Source organism: Cotesia glomerata, linkage group LG3 (assembly GCF_020080835.1).
Source record: "Cotesia glomerata isolate CgM1 linkage group LG3, MPM_Cglom_v2.3, whole genome shotgun sequence".
Taxonomy (NCBI): Eukaryota; Metazoa; Arthropoda; class Insecta; order Hymenoptera; family Braconidae; genus Cotesia; species Cotesia glomerata.
In genome coordinates, this window is record NC_058160.1 from 26,245,043 (window position 1) to 26,264,965 (window position 19,923).

General features: G+C 25.2%; 2 protein-coding genes across 3 annotated transcripts; one reads left to right on the forward strand and one right to left on the reverse strand.

Moving 5' to 3' along the window:
* The first annotated feature begins 9,499 nt into the window (after nt 1-9,499).
* On the forward strand, nt 9,500-12,580 carry LOC123260724 (transmembrane protein 53-B). 2 transcript variants are annotated; one of them, XM_044721996.1, is made up of 6 exons: nt 9,500-9,814; nt 10,489-10,676; nt 11,276-11,554; nt 11,797-12,065; nt 12,137-12,314; nt 12,397-12,580. In XM_044721996.1, exons 2-6 carry the CDS (start codon nt 10,584-10,586, stop codon nt 12,541-12,543), a joined length of 966 nt encoding a protein of 321 aa, XP_044577931.1. In that variant the 5' UTR covers nt 9,500-9,814; nt 10,489-10,583; the 3' UTR covers nt 12,544-12,580. The 2 variants fall into 2 exon arrangements, with proteins under 2 accessions (XP_044577931.1, XP_044577929.1); XM_044721994.1 differs by having other exon boundaries at nt 10,501-10,676.
* Nucleotides 12,581-12,923: 343 nt separating this feature from the next.
* On the reverse strand, nt 12,924-16,447 carry LOC123260723 (probable ATP-dependent RNA helicase DDX49). Its single transcript, XM_044721993.1, has 4 exons — nt 16,244-16,447; nt 15,475-15,668; nt 14,306-15,179; nt 12,924-13,179 (listed from the first exon to the last, which is right to left on the reverse strand). The coding sequence occupies exons 1-4, from the start codon at nt 16,314-16,316 to the stop codon at nt 12,929-12,931; spliced, it is 1,392 nt and encodes a 463-aa protein (XP_044577928.1). The 5' UTR covers nt 16,317-16,447; the 3' UTR covers nt 12,924-12,928.
* Nucleotides 16,448-19,923: the final 3,476 nt, after the last annotated feature.

Sequence of the window (19,923 nt, forward strand, 5' to 3'; positions counted from 1 at the left end):
AGTAGACGTTAGGATACATCCTTCCCCAAATCTCACCCAAGTGAACCCGATGCCGTCTGCACTAATGCTAATGACTGATATCTCTGTGTGGTGTTTTTGCTTGTCATTACGAAAAAGACGTAAAATACTTGATCGATCGATCATGTTCTTTTTATCTATCTATGAAAAAGATACTAAGCGATTGGTGGCCGAACTTTTTGAAATTTTTTCTTGCATGGAAAAAATGGCATATTTATAAAGAAAAAATGTTAGATTTACAGACATTAATCTGTTCAAATATTTCATAAATTTACGACATTTTAATTTCAAATTCACACAGTAAAAAATTTTGCGTCAAAAAATTTTTTGTTAAAAATTTTTATGTTAAATATTTAACACTTTTTTGTGTTGATTTAACAGAATAAATATTAAATTTATTCATAAAAGTGTTAAATATTTAACACAAAAATTTTTAACACTATTTTTTGACGCAATGACGCAAAATTTTTTACTGTGCATATTTATTATTAGTTAGTTTTATATAATTATGTAAGTATGAATGTTTACATGAAGCATTTTTTCAATCGGAAATTTACAAATCTTCTTATGCTAAATTAAAACTTTTTTCAATGTGAATTTAACATTTTTTGACATACTAAATTTTCATTTTTTTATACAAATTTATCATTTTTTTCCACGTGATAAATTTAAATTTTTTGCAATAAAAAAATTCACATTTTGAGATTACCAATTTTTCAAATGTAAAAAATACATTTCTAAAAATTTTAATTTGACAATTATGTTTTGATAAGAGTAAAGCTGTAAATTCAATGGATTTTTCTGTAATTTTTAAAGGTATTTTTTTCCGTGAAATTTCCTCTTAAGTAAATTGAGGGAAAAAATTGATAATTTCATTTGAAAATTCTACTTTTTCGCTTTTATACCAAACTAAAGACTATCTAAAAAATAACTTTCGTAATCTTACATCGAAATAATATCACCAGACGGTTTTTTGTTAAATTTTTATCAGGTTAAATTTTTCTTAGCACGTAAAAAACATGAGTCGGTGTAAAACTACGATCCGAGCTCGAAAATATGTAAATAAAAGGAATGTTTTACGAACAAACTAGACTTTGAATACTTTCCTCAGTGATTTAACAATCATTAGTGCACACATGTAAAGTGTGACACATAGGACCTCCTGAATTAACATATATAAAATATATACCTCAAGCTTAGTTGAGTAGGAGCTGCAGGCAATATTTTTTATGCCTGAAAGTGTTGAGCTGGGAGTAAAAGAGTGAGAAGCGAGAAAGGTGAGAAACCAAAGAGGGTGAAAAGTGCCGTAACGGAGCTAAATATTAGCTAAGGAAAGTTGATACCTCCCGTGCTATGCAGCAGATGCTAAACCAAAAATCTTAACTCGTGTCTCCGCGATCTAAACACTTGTTTAGCGTCAAATACGGGGCAATAAAAGCGTAATTCATTTTTCATTGGATTTATTTATGAGAAAGTGATGGAGATGATTCAAAGCCGCAGATTTTGAAGCTGGTAGCGGGTCGTGCGTTGTACATAAAATTTTGGGAATTATCCGCTCAATCAGTCAATCTTGTGTTGTCATCTCGGTGATACCCGGCTCTGAAACACGCGCCGACACGTGGCTTCGTGCAGATAGTAAGTGTCACCCCACTGTTGTGTTATATAATATTATGTAGATGTTCATGTGTAATTGTAACTTGTAACTTGGGCTTGTTCGACACTTTGTGAGACGCGACAAACATCCGGATAACTGATTGTATCTTTAGTCACGTGTCTTTATCACTGTTGTAGGTAGTGCATATATATTAGTTTTAAATTTGTTTTCATTGAGATTTAAATTTACTCTCCATGCTCTTTGTACTGAATTAATCTATGCATTTTAAGTTTGAACAAAAGAACTTTTTTCAGGGATATTCAGAGTTATGAGATTATTCATTGAATTTATTATTTTAGTTTAATTTCTTAATCTGAAAATTAAATAATTTTGTTTAATTTATTTGATAATAAATACACTTTGTATCTTTACAATATTTAAAAAAAAAGATGTGAAAAATTGATATTTCATCAAGTAAACTTAATTATAAACTTCAAAATTTAATAATTATTTAATTTCACGCTCATTATAATTTTTTGGTATAAAAGTTATCATTTAAGAACTCAGAAAAGGGTAGAATTATTTTTAATTCTAAAAATCTTGGCCAGAGAATTTTTTTTTTCAACGTGCAATTGTTAAAAAAAAAATTATCTCTATATTTTTTAATAATTTATAAAGATTATAATTTGTTAAGGCACAAAGCATGAGCTCAAAATATGAAATTTATTATTTAAAACCTCAGAAATAAGCTGAGTTATATTTAATTTTTAAAATCTTGACTAAAGTATTTTTTCTAACTTGCAATTGTCTAAAAGAAAAATCTACTTCATTTTCGATTAATTTCTCATATTTAAATTTTATATGCAATTATTAAAAAAATCATTTACTTAAATATTTCATAATATACTTACACTTTAACCAAATTTTTATACCAATTATCTAATAATGATTCCTCAAGACTTTTGATCCAAAAAAGGTTAAAATAACTCGGAATCAAATTTTCTCTTTACTCATTAAAAGAATTACCCATACCGGTAATCAGTAAACATTTCCAGAGTTCAAGGTTGGTCATTGCGCTCTCTTAAATAAAACCATAATACCTCAGTAGTCCTCACACAACTGAAGCTGGAGCGTTGATAGCAAGCAAACAGATAAAATGACAATGCATAAAAATAAAACTCAGTGGCATATAAATATAAATATAAAAAATGAAATGAAATAAACGAATGAAGAAAGAAAGAAATACAACAGAGCGTCCTCGTAAATTTAATAAACATTAAAAGCACATTACCCTCCTCCTCTTTCTTTCTTTCTTTCTTTAAGAAGAAGAACTTGGATGGTCATCGTGATGTGGAAGCGAGCATAATCTCGCGTGACAAAACCGCGGCTCGTTTCTTATTTTTCCATCATCCTCACCTTTAAATCCACACTGTACTCTATACTCTTCCCTTTACCTTTTCATTACTATTATAATTATCACAGCTTTTATTATTCCTCAAACATTATTCTACTCATATCTACGCAGTATACAATAATATAATAGTTGTTATTATGATAATAATAATAACGATAATAATGATGATGATGATGATGGTAATAATCCTTTTTTAAATTAATATTAATAGTGAATAGCCAAACTAAACCAAGCTGGCTACTTTTCATTCAACTTTTCGAGTCGTAACACAAATGCTATTAAATCTATTATATTGAGTCTCTAAGATCACAATGAGCCGGCAATATACAATATAATATAATATAATAATATTTAAAAATATAAAATATATCCGAGATGAGTTGAGCGTCAAAAACTCCCTAATGATCACTAAAATGAGCCTCTGTTTGATAATGGTGCAGTAGCTAGAAGATATATATGTATAAATATAAGCATGTGTAAATGTAAATGTATATGATGGTCACTCACAGTTAAAAAGGATAATAATAGTAAGCTGCTAACACAACAGTAGCTGTTTAAAAAATATCTCCGTTAAAACTATTTTTTGGTCATTATTCTCCTTCATAAAAAATTCCTACTCCTATTCATAAAAAATGAGGAACAACAACAACGGTAATAAAGGATGACTGTTATAACTATAATTGTAATATGTATTAATATTAATATTAATAATACTACAACAATAAATAATTATCATGATAATAATGAGAGATTGCTTTAAATTATCTAACAATAAACATCTTGAGCTCAATTAATGATAAAAAAGGTATTATTACAAAGCGAAGATGATTAATGGCCAGCAGACCTGCTGCCTATTTAACACTTTTCATTTAACCTGTGAATAGACGTGTGAATATGTGTATCGGTTTGGATTGTCGATTGCCGATGTAATGAATAATATTTAATATTAACATTAAGAAAAAGAGAAATCTTAAGATCCGAGGTGTAATGTTGTAATGAGGTTAACGATTATTACAGAAAACGATGAGTTTTATTGTGGTTAAAAGACTTGTTGGGGGTCTTAATGATTTTATTGGTAAATTTTATTTGACGAGTTAGGTCATTTATTTGTTAGTCATTTTCTTAAGTCAAAAAAGTGTATGTCCGATAGAAAATCTCTTCTTGTTTGAAAAGAGTTTCGTTTTTCTTAAAAAAGTTCTTAGTTCAAATGAACTTTATGTAAAAAAATTTTTGGTAAAGTTATAGAATTTTTTTTCTTAAAATTCATCAGCAATAGAATGATTTAAAAATTTCAATATTTTGATAAAAAATAATAAAAATTGGTAAATCAACATAGACAGATTTTATTTAAAATCTTCAATCTACACTGAAAAAAAAAAAAATGAACTTAAATCAAGGGAATAATTTTAAAAAGTTTCATTGTCTTGAATCAGAACGAAAAATTCTTGAATCAAGTAAACCAAGAAAAATTTCTTAGTTTAAGAATTTTTCTACTCAAATTAAGAAGATGAAATTTTTCAAAATTATTTTCTTGATTTAATAATTTTTTTTCTATGTATAAAGAATTTTTAACACTAAAAGCTTAAGAACTAATTAAAAATTCGATTTTTACAGATTTTTATGATTATCATTGTAACTCACCGTGAAATAGAATAATTAACAAAAAATATGTACACAGTAAAAAATTTTGCGTCATTGCGTTAAAAAATTTAGAGTTAAAAATCTTTGTGTTAAATATTTAACACTTTTATGTGTAAATTTAACATTTATTCTGTTAAATCAACACAAAAAAGTGTTAAATATTTAACATAACAATTTTTAACACTAAATTTTTTGAAGCAATGACGCAAAATTTTTTACTGTGTATATTTTTAAATGTTCATATTTCAATTTTTTATTTCAAAAAGCCAGATGATCGTGAAACTAAACAATTACTAAATTTTTAATCCAATAAAATTCTTAAAAAGACTTATATCAATTTTTATCAGAAAGAAATTTTCTTAATTTAAAAAATCAATTCTAGAACCAAGAATATTATTTTGATTCAAATGAAAAAATTCTTGATCTAAGAATCAAGTTAATTTTTTATCATTGTACGCATCAAATTTTTCGTATGTATATGCCCGTCTATTCTATACTTCGTTGATCTAATAAAAAATTTCTACCGCATAGCATACATCATAACTATGATTATAATTTTTTTTTTAACTTTTTTCTATAACATATAAAGCTGCAAAAAATTGACAGTACACATATAATAGACATTGGTACGTGCCTGAATGCATAATACATATAATAATAATTGTACGTATACGTATACGAGCAGCAGCCGGAGAATATATGGTGACCACCTAATTAGATACACGAATCATATTATACCCCGATGTGACGTCAGTCTATCCTATTAACAGGTTAACTCAATCTGCATTTCATTGATATGCATTTCAATTACAGTATTGTGATATTATTAATTTATCGATCCCTAATTCGGTACCAAGATAATTAGACTAATTGTCTCTGCTTGATTTCAATGTATATATTTATCATTATTATATATTATCATTGATAATGCTTGCGACGCATACGCAAGTCACAATATTAATTAATAGTCGTGTTAAAATGAAATTACAATTCAATAAATTAATAAAACCAAATAGAAAAAAAAATAACGATGCGTGTATTTATTGTACGAGGCATAAATAGAAGTTTGTATAGCTGAACCAATAAGATATAATATAATATAATATAATATGTTTTGTTGGATAAAATTTTAGCATAATCAATTTAAAGTGAGATAAAGTGAGTGAAAGCGAAAAAGTTTAAATGATTCGCAACTGATTTGCATTTGAAATAAATCCATTTTATTGTACAAAAGTCGTGTGTGGGGTATATATTTGACATTCTCACAAGAGAATATCAGGCTTTAGTGGCTGCCCGATAAAAAGAGACAAGAGACGGAGATATGTTATATATAATATATCTATATATGTCATAGAATAAAATAATATAAACGGTGCAATAATATATAAAACACAAATGGTGAGACGATCTGGGAATCGGGATGGTCAACCGTTTACGACGGTATAAAAAAGGCAACCTCGGCAACGCGATTCTCGGGCACTGGCTTACTCCAGGACACGAGCTTCGTGCATGGCTCTCTCTAAATTTATCTGTATAATGGACGATATACCCCAAGGGATGGTACCATCTGGAAATATCCCTTCATCCAGCCACGTGTGCCATACAAATTGAATTCTTACAACTTTCAATGATATGGTAATGTAAGGACAACTTGCCGACCGGACACTTGCTTCAAGGACCGATCGTTGCTTCTTATTCTGAAAACCCTCAAACCCTCGTTTATAATCTTGCCCAGCTACCGTCGCTCCAACTTTATCTGCTTTTCTATTTACTTTTTTCTTCACATCGTTTTTTTTATTTTTGTTTGGCGGAATTTTTTAAATCCTGACTTGTCTTCTTACTGCTTTTTTTTTTTTTTTTTTTTAAAGTGATCCATGTAATCACGAATTTAAACTGATTATGATTTTACACTGAATATAACTAGGATTTTTTTTTAATTAATTTTTTTAAATATTCTGATGAACAATTTCTATCGAAAAAAATTTTTAAAAATTAAGAAGAAATAAATGAATTTACTGACTGATTTTATTGGTAAAGAAGACTTCTACTTGTCCGGGCGCTAGAAATATTTCTTTCGTGTGGTAAGTAATTACTTTGTAGTTACTAACTCATCATATTTCGGATAAAATGATTGCTTTTTAGTAGATCTATGGAAATCTAACCATTGCATTTGTTCTCATAGCGGAACTTTTGAAAAATTTTACTACATCCTGACTGAATCCCGGAAAAAATAGACTCGAAAAAAATTCTTAAGCTATGAAAAATTCATATTATTTCATTAAAATTAGTATAAAATAAAATTGTAATAATAATAATAATAATAATTTTTTTTTGTAAAAAAAAATGGAGCGATCATTCTAGGGGTGCTTGTTTTTTAGAAAAATTGTATGATACAATTATTATTATTATAATTTTTATTTTATAATAATTTTTATGAAATAATACAAATTTTTCATTTAAAAATTTTTTCAGGTCTATTTTTTCCGATTACCATCCTGACTCAGGTCGTCGAACTGGTTCAGAAAATACAGATAGTTCAAAATATTCTTTGTATCTTTTTTAAATATTTTAAAACTAAATTTAAAGTTAAATATTTTAAAATTAAAGAAAATTCTTTCCTACCTGGAAAATTAATTTAAATATGTGATAATCCAAATTAAATATACCGATTTGATTTACTCTTTGAGTAGTATCTGTTTCCAACAGCAAGTGCACTTTATTTGCTGTTCATGTTTTGACTTTCTCAACTATGAGCGATTTGATGCTCATCGAAGTATTTTTGTGATGAAAATATTATTTGAAAATAAATTTTTACAAAACATGCATTAATTTATTTTTATAGTTTAATTTTCAATTTTCTCCAATTCTGATAAGTAAATTTTTTTAAAAGAAATATTCTCTTCTTTTTACTGTAAAACCGAATAAGTCTTATCAATTTTTAATAACCCTTTAGGAAAGTCCCAAATTGCAGGAGAAATTTGACTTTTTAAGAGTTTTTTTAGAGAATTATTTCCACAAGGATTCGTACAAGAAGTTTTAATAACTCTGAATAACTTTTCTGGCAAGGTCCCAAACCTTGCAAAAAATCTGACTTCTACCGCGAATGAAGAGTTTTTCGGACTTGATAAGACTTCTTCGGACTTTTTAAGAAAATAAAAAACTTTATAAACTATTATTCGTACTTATTAAAATTTTTTTACAGTTATTTCAGAGGAATTTTTCCACAAGGGTTTTCAAATAGATTTTCTTTTTTTTTTTAATAGACTCTCTTTTCAGTTATTATTTATTTTAGAAAACATGTTAACAAAAAGCCGCACGGACGAGATGGTCAGCACTAAAAAAAATCCACTAGTCACAAAAAAAAACCACTCTGGTGATTCTGATAACAGTATTTATTTTAATTAAAAACGTGAAAAAGATTCTTTACACGTAAATGATTTTAGTGACGATAATACGAAAATGAAACAAATGTGTTTATTATTTTTTTACGTTTGTTTTTTTTTATTAAAAAACTATGTTGTGTTCACATAAGTCAATAAAATAACAAAAGTGTTTTTTATCAATAATAATATTTATCTGCCTGATAACCATTTAAATATTATTCAAACTTATGACTTATGACAATGAATTTGCTAAAAAACACGCAATCGACAGAATAAATACATTTTGAATCATCACTCTATCAATTAACAGAGATCATACGCGATGGCATTCTAATTATCATTCGATAAAACCATTCAAATAAATGATAACAGAAACCAATTTAAATAAAAAAGAAAAAAAAGATATTATTAGCATCGATAATTTACATACGTCAAGAAATTTCTTGACCTCTCCTTTTAAAAATTTAATTCAACCCATATTCTACATCTTCATGTCGCAAATAATTCCTAATAATGTAATAATAACTTATTTATTTCAAGTGAATAATTATCGCGTGCTCTCATAATTTTCATTTTTCATGTTACAAATATTTCAAGGCTTCTTTTTATTCTATTCTTTTAGAAAATTATTTTTTTTTATAAATCCTATCTTTTCATCAAAACCTGAAAATTAAAATAAAAATAGTTATGATATTAAAGTTAGCAGTCTTAAAAATTTTTTAATTTTTTTTAACAATCAAATTTGTTTGTAAAATTATTTAAAAAAATTGCAATTATTTAAAAAAAAGTCCATCTTTTTTCCATAATTTATTTGTTAAAAAAATTTTTAAAATTGTTAAATTAATTTTCATAAAATAGATTTATTATATTTTAGATTTGTAATAATTTTATTAGATTACTTTAAGTGAATTTTTTTTTAAACCATAAAAATTTATTAACTACTTAACTATTTAATTTATAAATAAAAATCCGTCTGGCGATTTAATAAATATAAAAGTACTTTATTTATTATATCAAGTGATATAATATTTACGTCAAAATACTTATATAGATATTTTTTGTTATCGATACAATTTCCTATTTATCAAAAGTAATTTTCATATCCATCACGCGCTAACATTTCATTACAGCATTTTGCCCCTTCTCCTGAAAATAACACACTTACATTTTACAATTAGCTATTACAAGTACGAACATGTAATGTCTATGTGTATAATCTGCAGTTCAATTGCATTTTTATTTGCGTGTCTTGACGACAAGTAAAGTAGAGAGAGAGAGTAGCGTTCAGCGGCCGTCAGCAGCCAGTATCTCGCTAGCTGTCACCAGAGAACAATTGTTTTAATTACAAAGTAGTCATAATAAATTCAAGTAATTTTTTTTTTCAAAGAAACAATTATTACTTAAATTAAAAAATTAATTTTTTGCAAATAATAAATAAATTATTAACAAGTCATTGAACATATATATAAATAATATAACAAAAATATAAGTGCATACACAGACGTTTATTGTTTGCGTTTTATTTTTAAGCATACACAATACCTTTGTATATATCATTTCTATTGATGATAGTTATTTTCGACTTACTTTGTATGCATGTATGCAGCAATAAATGTATGCGTGGCTTCCTGTCACTTATGTGCTGATAAAAAAATTAATTTTTTGATAAACGAGGATTCAGTTTTGCAGTGGCTGCGTTAATTAAAAAAAAAAAAAAAAAAAAAAAAACAATTAAAGTTTCTTCGTTCTGTCACTTGTGACAAGGTAAAAAATTCATAAGTATATTTTTATTTATCAAGATCAAAAATATGAGTATATTAAGTGACTTAATAAAATACTACAGTGTAATACTTTTACTTTTATTTAACTTTCTCATATTAAAATTAGCAGTCTTGACTTTTAAAATTTTTTTTTAAATTTATTTTTAAAAATTAATTAAAAAAAATTGCATTTTTAATTTTTTAAAATTTCTACATGTAATTATTTAAAAAAATTTTTTTTGTCATAATTTGTTTGATAAAAAAATTATTAAATTAATTTTAATAACTTTCTCATTTTGTTATATCATATGAAATTCAAATACTTGAACTGAAGTTTAAATGAAACTGGTTATAAGATTAAATGGAAGATGGTCTTCAGCCTTCGACTTTGACCATCTCCAATTTATTTATTTGATATTGATTAATTGGTGTTTGAATTTAAAAACTCTCAACATATAAATAGTTTTTTTAATTATACTCTTATCTTCATTACTATTAAGAATTATTATTATTAAATAAAAAAAGCCTGCGGGAAGTGAATTACGTAAATAGAGCCCTATAAACTAGTTTGATATAATATAAAAATAGAATATTGTCTTAAGGCCACTTGATATATTTTGATAAAACATATAAGTATTTATCTTATTAGTTATTCATGATATTTATTTTAAATTATAGTTATTGTTTCAGTTGAATAAAACTCCAGCTAAAAGTTCAATAGTCTTTAAGTGAACTGTTGCTGAACAAGAAAGTGAAAGACTCATTGTCGAAAGATGTTTTTCATGCGAACTGTCATTTTTTCTGCTGTTAAATCCCGCTGGGCTGCCTTCAGGCAATCGCCATTAGCTGGAAAGAAGCATAATTTGGTAAAAAAATAAATTATTTAATAACAGGCTATTTACTATAATAAATATTTGTACCCAATATTTAATGAAAATTATATTAGCTGACATCTGACAATTTTTATTATTTTTTTTTATTAAAAAATTTCTACAAAAAAATTGAAAAAAAAAAATTCAAATGTAGATTTGAAAAATTATATACAGAAAAAAAAATTAACTTGGATCAAGAGAAAAACTCTTAAACCAAGAAAATAATTTTGAATGAAAAAATTATTACAAAAAAATTAAAAGAAAAAAATTTCAAATGTAGAAGATTTGAAAAATTATACCAAAAAAAAAAATTAACTTAGATCAAGACGAAAAATTATTGAATCAAGTAAAATTTACTTAAATCAAGAAAACTTTGTTAGTTTAAGAATTTTTCTACTCAAATTAAAAAGATTAAATTCTTCAAAATTATTTATTTGATTCAAGTAAATTTTTTTTCTGTGTACGTGCAATTTTTTTTTTTTTTGTAATTTTTTTTTGAGTATTTTTTACTTGCAATTTAAATGTTTAAAAAAAAATATAAAAATTTTTAAACGTCGGCTAATTTTAGTATCATAACATTTAACCTTTTGCAGTTATTCGGATTCGTAGCTTGCAGACTGGTGTCGACTCATCATATCAGCAAGAACATCGAAGTTATTTGTCATGACGATAAGCCTCCGACTATAGAGAAGCCGTTCAGTTTACAACTGGAAAAAACTATTGACAGGCCACTGCTTGTTATTTTGTCCTGGCTATTTTCTAAGAGAAAACATGTAATGAAGTTTGCTAATTTGTATCTTGAACAGGGCTTTGATGTTGTCACGGTTAGTGTCACTCCTTTCCAACTGATGTGGCCCGCCAAAGGTACTCGAGTGAGTAAACATGTTATTGAATGAAAATTAATTTATCAAATATTTGATAACTTTAAAAATTTTTATAACAAAAAAATTGACATGTAAAATTAAATTTTTAAAAAATAATTTTTCGGAACAAATTTGTTTGTTAAATAAAATTAAAAATAGTCAAACGACTGCTTACTTTAATGTAATTGTCATTGAGCATAATTAAATGTTTAAATTGGTACTAAAAAAAAAAAATTTAATTATCTTCCCAGTTGGTAGCAAAAGATCTGCTGACATTCTTGGATCGAAACACAAGCTATCAGCAAATAATGCTCCATGGATTTTCAATCGGTGGGTACATGTGGGGCGAATTGCTCGATCATGTTCATGAAGATCGCGAGAAGTATAATCATGTTATTGATAGAATTGTTGGACAAGTTTGGGACAGTGCTGCTGATATCACTGAGCTTACTATGGGCACAGCGAAAGCCGTTTTTCCTAACAATGAAATGATGCAGAATATCGCTAGAAAATATTTGGAGTATGTTATTCTTAATTTACAAGATGTTAATTATGTCAAAATTAAGTTGCTTAGCTTAATAAATTTTCCAGGTATCATTTAAAGACATTCCACGAACAAGCGACAAGGTACTACATAAGATCTAGCCAGCTTTTCCATTTAAACCTTGTACACACTCCAGCATTGTTTTTATTGAGTAATGCAGATCCAGTTGGTGCGGTAGATAGTAATATGCGAGTTCGTGATTCATGGGACTCGCTTGGTACACCAGTAAGTTAATTAATTATCTTATTAATTATTGTTTTCAATCTAGACTTGTTTAAATAAAAATTTATAAATTTATTCATTACAGACTTATGTTAAAATATTTGAAAAATCACCACACGTTGGACATTTTCTCAAATATCCCAAGGAATATGTTAATGAAATTTATACATTTTTGGATAAACTAAAGATGATTAAAAATGAAGAAAAAATTCGCGCACGTATACAAGCATGACCTGACGACAATAAACAAGATTTAAAAAAATAAATAATAAAAAAAAGGAAATAATAAAATAAGACGATTTAATATTGTTATTTTAATTGTAAGAAAAATTAAAAAAAAAAAAACGAAATTTAATTTTCGTTTTGTGATTCGAAAATCAATTTAAAAGTGTGCCTTATATTATCATTTATATTTTTATGATTATAATTTAAAATAAATATATAAATTGATTTGTTGGAGAGGTTTTAAAAAAGACTTATATAAATTATTAATGATTGGGGGATATGGTTATAATTAGATAAAATTTTCCTATATAATTAAAAATATATAGACTTTTGTACTTGTCATATAATCAGATGATATATATAAATATAATAAATAAAATAAAAATGTATAATCATACTTCATCTGTCAATTTATTTTCATCTTCTTTAGTTTCATCACTAGTTTTAATTTTTTTATCTTTTTTTCTGTGTTTCTTCTTAGGCGCCAGAATTTTATCGATTTCTTCATCAGTCTTACCTTCCATCATTAATTTTTTTCGTTTATTAATCATTTTTTTCTCATAAAAATCTGTTTCATCTAAGACTATCTCAGCTTCACGTTTTGTTGTTGATACTTGAGTAAATATAGTCGCTATTTCTTTTTCTATAATGAAAAAAAAAATATACATGTATATTTAAATTAAAAAAAAAAAAAAATGTATGTACAAGAGTACACAGGTAAGAAGTAAAACTTTTTTATGACATATCATTTTTCTACTATTTACAACTTCACAGAAATTGGGCAGATAAGGCTTAAGAAGAAAAATTTTTTCCGTATTAAATTAAAGCTATTTCAGTATTATAGTTATGCATACAAATAATATGAGTAATTCATTTTATCATTGCTCTTATTATAATTGTTGTAATTCATCAATTATGATCGCATCGTAATTACCACTGTTGTCATTATTTAGACTCTGACATTATTTAATCTAAAAATTAGTTAACAAAAATTATGTAACGAACTTTAATATTCATATTTCATGTCATAACTTTGTAAAAATAATTCAAAGCAGATATTTAATAATTTACTCAATTACACAAGTTATAAGTAAATAATTGAAATTATCTATTTAAAGTAATACAATTATATGATAACAGTTAATCTTGTAGACATGCAATGATTTTATAGAATTCAAAATGAATAAGTAAATCATTAGAAAAGAATAATTAAAAAAGATGTTCGTATACATATTTTTATTTTCTAATTATGTTTTTTTTTATTTTTAAATTATTATTTATTTTTTTTTTTAAATTGTTTCTGGAATTAAGAACGTTTACAAGATTTATTTTTTACGTCACTATACTCCCCCATGAAAAAAAAATATGTCGAAATACATAAAAAATATATTTTAAATATATTAAAAATCTATAAAAAATATGTAAACATATTTCAAATATGTTTTAGATATATTAAAAATATATTTTTTTTATATTTTTACCTATGTATTTTAAGATATATCTTGAATATATATAAAATATATAAAACACATATGAAAATCGGCCAAAAGTTAGTTATCAAAATATATTTACTATACATATTTTTAATATATTTTTTCTTGGGGCTGAACTTTGATAAAAAAAAAAAAAAAATTAACATGGCGCGTAATCAAAAATTGTGACAATTTTTTTTACATTGCTATAAAATTTCTCTCACACATCGATAAAAAGTTTCACTTCAAAAATTAAAAACTAAAAAATAAAAAATAAAATTATCAGTAAATAATTACCATCAACTTTAAATTCTTGAAGCTTAGTTCCAATAAGTTCTTCAATAGCGTGTAATAATTTAATATCATGAGGAGTTATTAAACTAATAGACATGCCACCTCTACCAGCTCTAGCAGTTCTACCTACACGGTGAATATACTCTTTCGGAACATTAGGAATAGTATGATTAATAACCAGCTCAACAAGAGGAATATCAAGACCTCGAGAAGCTACGTCCGTGGCAATTAGAATTTTAACACAATTAGACTTGAATTTGTTGAGCGCCGACAGACGTTCGCGTTGTTTTATCATCGCGTGCAAAGCCACATTTTCGAATCCTACTGTATTAAAAGTCATCGACAATAACTGACAGTTCTTGCAGGTATCTGTGAATATCATAATAGAACCATTAGGATTTATTCCTTTGAACGTACGAATAACTTCTACGAGATAAGCGTCTCGTACGTCCCTAGGACAGACGACGTATCGTTGGTCCAACTGTTTGACAGTAGCCATCCCACTGTCATCATCGTCTTCAAACTGAAAAACGTTATTGCGTGCTACTTGCTTGACCTGTTCTAATGCGTCTGTCATAGTCGCACTGAATAATAAAGACTGGCGTTGCTTAGGCAGCGCTGAAAAAATAGTTTTTATTTGCTCGTCAAAGTCTCCACCCAACAGTCTGTCAGCTTCGTCGAGCACCACAAATTTGAGCTTGTTCAGCGAAAAAGTATCGCAACTTTCTAGGTGATCTGCTAAGCGGCCTGGCGTCGCTACGACAATGTGAGGCCGCTTGGATAATTCTTGGGCTTGAGTCATCATATCCATTCCTCCTAGCACTACACATGTCTTTAAATTTATTGGTTTTCCTATTGCGGTAAATTGTTCTCCAATCTAAATTAATTTAAGTTAATTAAAAAAAAATTTACTTGAAATTTGAAGTTCTTTCAATGATACTGAAAGCTGACACCTGTCAATTTTTTTAATTTTCATAACAAAAATAAAAGTGCTTTTTAAAAATGTCCATTAATTATTTTTTTATTAATTTTCTTATAAGAAATATTTTTATTAAATTTTTTTCATAATAATTTAATTGCTATTAAATAATAAAAAATTTCTAATGTCTGTCAACTTCAGTGCCATGTTCATTTAATGTATTTTTTATAAAATTAATCAGTTAAAGACTTACTTGACTCGCTAATTCTCTTGTTGGTGTCAATACTAGTGCAAATATTCCGTAAGGATCTTCACATAATTTTTGTACTATTGGCAAAACAAATGCTAACGTTTTACCACTACCTGTTTTAGCACAACCAATACAATCATCACCGGCTAATATTCTTGGGATACAATTTTTTTGAATTGGAGTAGGTTTTTTCACACCTGAAAATTAATACCACTATAAATAAATAGAGTTTATTGATAATAATAAAGTTAGCCGACATTTTTGATTTTTTTATTTTGCTTAATTTATTAAATTATAACTAAAAAATATTTTTTAAAAATTGCACTTATAGTTTTTTCAAGTTTTTAACAAATGAAAAATTTTTTTTTTATTTTCTTGTAATAATTCTTTAATAAAAAAAAAATCATAAAAATTTTTAGATATCGGCTGACTTTATTTTTATAGCTTATTGATGAATATTAAAATGTTGAGTGTAAACGAAAATTAAGTTAGTCAACATCTAAAATATTTTAGAATTTTTTTTTTTGAAAAAATTATTATATAAAAATTAAAAAAAAAATCAAATGTAAAAAAATTTTTAAAAAACTACAAATGCAATGATGATACTGAAATCAGCTGATTTTAAAAAGTTTTATGGTTATTTTCTATAATTGATTTAAAATTTTTTTAATATTTTTAAATAATTGCACTTATAATTCTTCAAATTTTTTACTTGTGAAATTTTTTTTAATAATAATAAGTTCCAGTATTATTGAGTGTAATGGTTACTTACCTATCAGACTACACTGTTTAACTATCCAAGAATTTAGATTTAATTCTCCAAAAGTATTTATTTCTTCACTCATTGTTGGAAAATATTTATTAGTAATTAACAAAGACTAAAAAAATTATTTATTAATTGTTGGGTGACAATAATAGTCCATTAATATGTGACAGTAGATAAACACGTGTTTTTATTTTGAATAAGTTAAATTTTAGGTTATGTCTTTTGTGTGTTTAATGCGCTGTTGTATATATTTATTATTATTATTATATGAGTAATGCCAATATTGACTTATTTACTGTTTATTTACTTTCATTTGAAATAATGTGATTTTTCGGAGAAATTGTCAAACCAAATTAATTTTAATGAATGAAATTTAATTTAACAAACATTTGATCATTATAAAAATTTAATGAAAATTAATTTAACACAAATTTTATAACAAATAAATTATGGTAAAATAAATTGACATGTAGAAATTCTGAAAAATAAAAAATGCAATTTTATAAAAATAATTTTTTTGTTAAATAAAATTAAAAAATTGTTAAGTGGCTGCCAACTTTAAAGTCATAAAATTTTTGTATAAATTTTAAAAAATTAAAAATGCAATTAAAAAAAAAAATTTTCGGAAAAATTTTTTTATTAAATAAAGTTAAAAAATGATCAAGTGACTGCTAACTTTAATGTCATTTTTAAAGAAGATTGATCTAACGATATGAACAAAAAAAATTAAAAGAATTGCAAGATAAGTAATAAAGGTTTGATTAAAAAATAAAAAAGGACATTAATTAAGTTTCATTTATTGTGATTACTTTAATTGATAAAAAATAATAATGACAATGTATTCTCCTTTTCTCTCTTTTTTCATTTTCATTTCCTTTGTAATCATTCTCATGGAAATTTATGCCATTTAGCATAATATGTAGTATCATACAATTGTTATAATAATTATCGTAATTACAACGTACGATAATATATAATTTCTGATAAATAAAAAATAGAAAGTTTTAGTTGAAATAAAAAATAATTTTATGACATTCACATAGACCTAAACCAAATTTTCTTTTTTTAAATAAATTGATAAAACAATTTTTACAAATAGCCGAAATTTATTCGTGATGTATAACAAGAACTAGCTTGCAATATTTATTATGTTTTTACAACCAAAAATGAATTAATGAAATATGAATTATTGTAATAATAATAATTATAATGAAAATAATAGTAACTGTGTATATTATTTAGTTATTAAATTAATTAACGATGGTACAATTTACTTGGTGTGAATATGTATTACAGTAACAATTAAAAAATTTTCTAATGGCAGTGACAGAAAAAATCTACTATTTATATTTTGTTTTTTAATTAATTAATTAATTAATAATAATAATAAGCGCGATTTTTATAATTATAAACCCAAAAGTTAATCGCACCCATTATTCCAAATTCACGAAATTTCAATTGTAATTACTTATCAAATTATTTAATTCAATTAATTTTAATCTCATGCCAATTTTCAATAATATTGATCTTACAATTTTATTAATTTTAAAAATTAACAATAAATATCGTAGAATAATAAGCAAGTCATGTTTTATTACATTCAATGCGAATAAATCATTTTTTTGCTATAAAAAAATTAATACTAACAACGGATGTTCATGACTTGATGAAAAATATCAAATAAAATGATAATATTTTTTTTACAAATAAAAATGAAATTTCGTTTACATTGACTACTTCCCGACGTTATTAATTAAATGAAATTTAAAATTCATCATCAATAATGAAATAATAATAATAGTAAATTTAATTGTACTTATAATTAATATTTGATCGTACATCTTGTTCAAAAGTGATTTCATCATTTTGGATTTAAATACAATTTTGAAATAACATTGCGCGGGACATTTTATATCACAAAAACTTTTTTTTTTTTTTTATTTAATTTTAATAATTAATTTTTTTGTATGAGGAGCAAAATCGAACAATGATTTTTTTTTATCTTTAGCTCCCAAGAAGAATCAACTAATCTATTTATAATATCAATAATAATTAATAATAGTAATAATAATAATAATTAATAATAGTAATAATAATAATTAATAATAATAGTAGTAGCAGTTAAATTCTAATGACCTTTTTACATCGCACGCCACCGAATTTATTTATATATATAATTATTTATTAATTAATCAATTTTTTTTTTATTTATACGTTTATATGATTTATCAATTTATTTTATTCTACTGTACGGGCACAAGAATTATTTATTGAATGTATTTAATTATTTTATTATTATTAACCGTACTTATTTTTATTCATCTTCAAATAAATCTTTAATCCGAGTATAATTTGTCAATTATTAATTAACAATTGGAAATAAATGAAGATAAATTTTTTTAGATACAAATTATTTAATCAACCAAAAATTATATTTTGTTATAAAATTAATTAAATAATTGCATCGTGATTACATACAATAAGTAAGAATAATAATATAATATTTTATACTGTATTGTGAAATTGACACTTTAATATTTGGATTTTATGTGCACGTAAGCATTAAAAAATAAAATAATCCAATAATTTTACAGTATAAAATGAAAAACTATTCACCTTAATCAATTAAAACATTAATAAATGCTGTGGTTATAAAATTGATGTAGTAACATCAAACGTGCACAAATCCAAATATTTTCTTCGTTTGACAAAAACTCTAATCAATTTTTCGCAAAATTGCGTTTCCTTTTTTTTTTTTTTTTTTTTTATTAAATACACTCATCGAATTATTTTAAATTTATACGAGTGCTATTTACAATTATTGCATAACATTTGTATCTCGCATTGCATCTTTAATAATTTCCAATGCGAGCAAATGAATACTAGTGCTAACTATTCATTTTAACTAATTGTCTCATTAATACTATATTATTATTATACATAATATGAGTAAGATTTTTTTTGTTTAAGGGGGAACACCACTGTGACGATCGAAAAAGAGAGGTGATTTTCGGGAATTTTTTTGATAAGGAATTTGGGGATCGGATTTTTTTTATTTTATTAAGTGTACATTAGAGATTATTACCCTAAATTTTTATTAAAAAATATTTAATTATTACAAAGTTATTAACAATCTCGTAGAGCACTAGAAAAAATTTCCCCCTCCATGGTCGGTTCGATAATTCAAAAACGGATCATCTGAAAATAAAAACCCAAATTGCTTTTTAATCAGTAAGGATGTAGTTATCGTCGCACGTAAGAAATTTTGAAAATTTTAATTTAAAAAAAAATGGCGACTGAAAATTTTCTCACTATTTTTACTGTTTTTTTTTTTTTTTTGTTTTAACCCGGCTAAAAAAATCTTTAAAATAAAAATTTTTCAAATTCCGTATGTGTGACAATAACGACATCCTTACTGATTAAAAAGCAATTTGGGTTTTTATTTTCAGATAATTTGTTTTAGAGTTATCGAACCGACCGTGGAGGGGGGAAATTTTCTCCAGTGCTCGACGAGATTGTTAATAACTTTGTAATAATTAAATATTTTTTAATAAAAATTTAGGGTAATAATCTTTAATGTACCCTTAAAAAAATAAAAAAAAAACCCGATTCCCAAATTCCTTTATTTTCCCTGTCAAAAAAATTCCCGAAAATCACCTCTTTTTTTTCGATCGTCACAGTGGTGT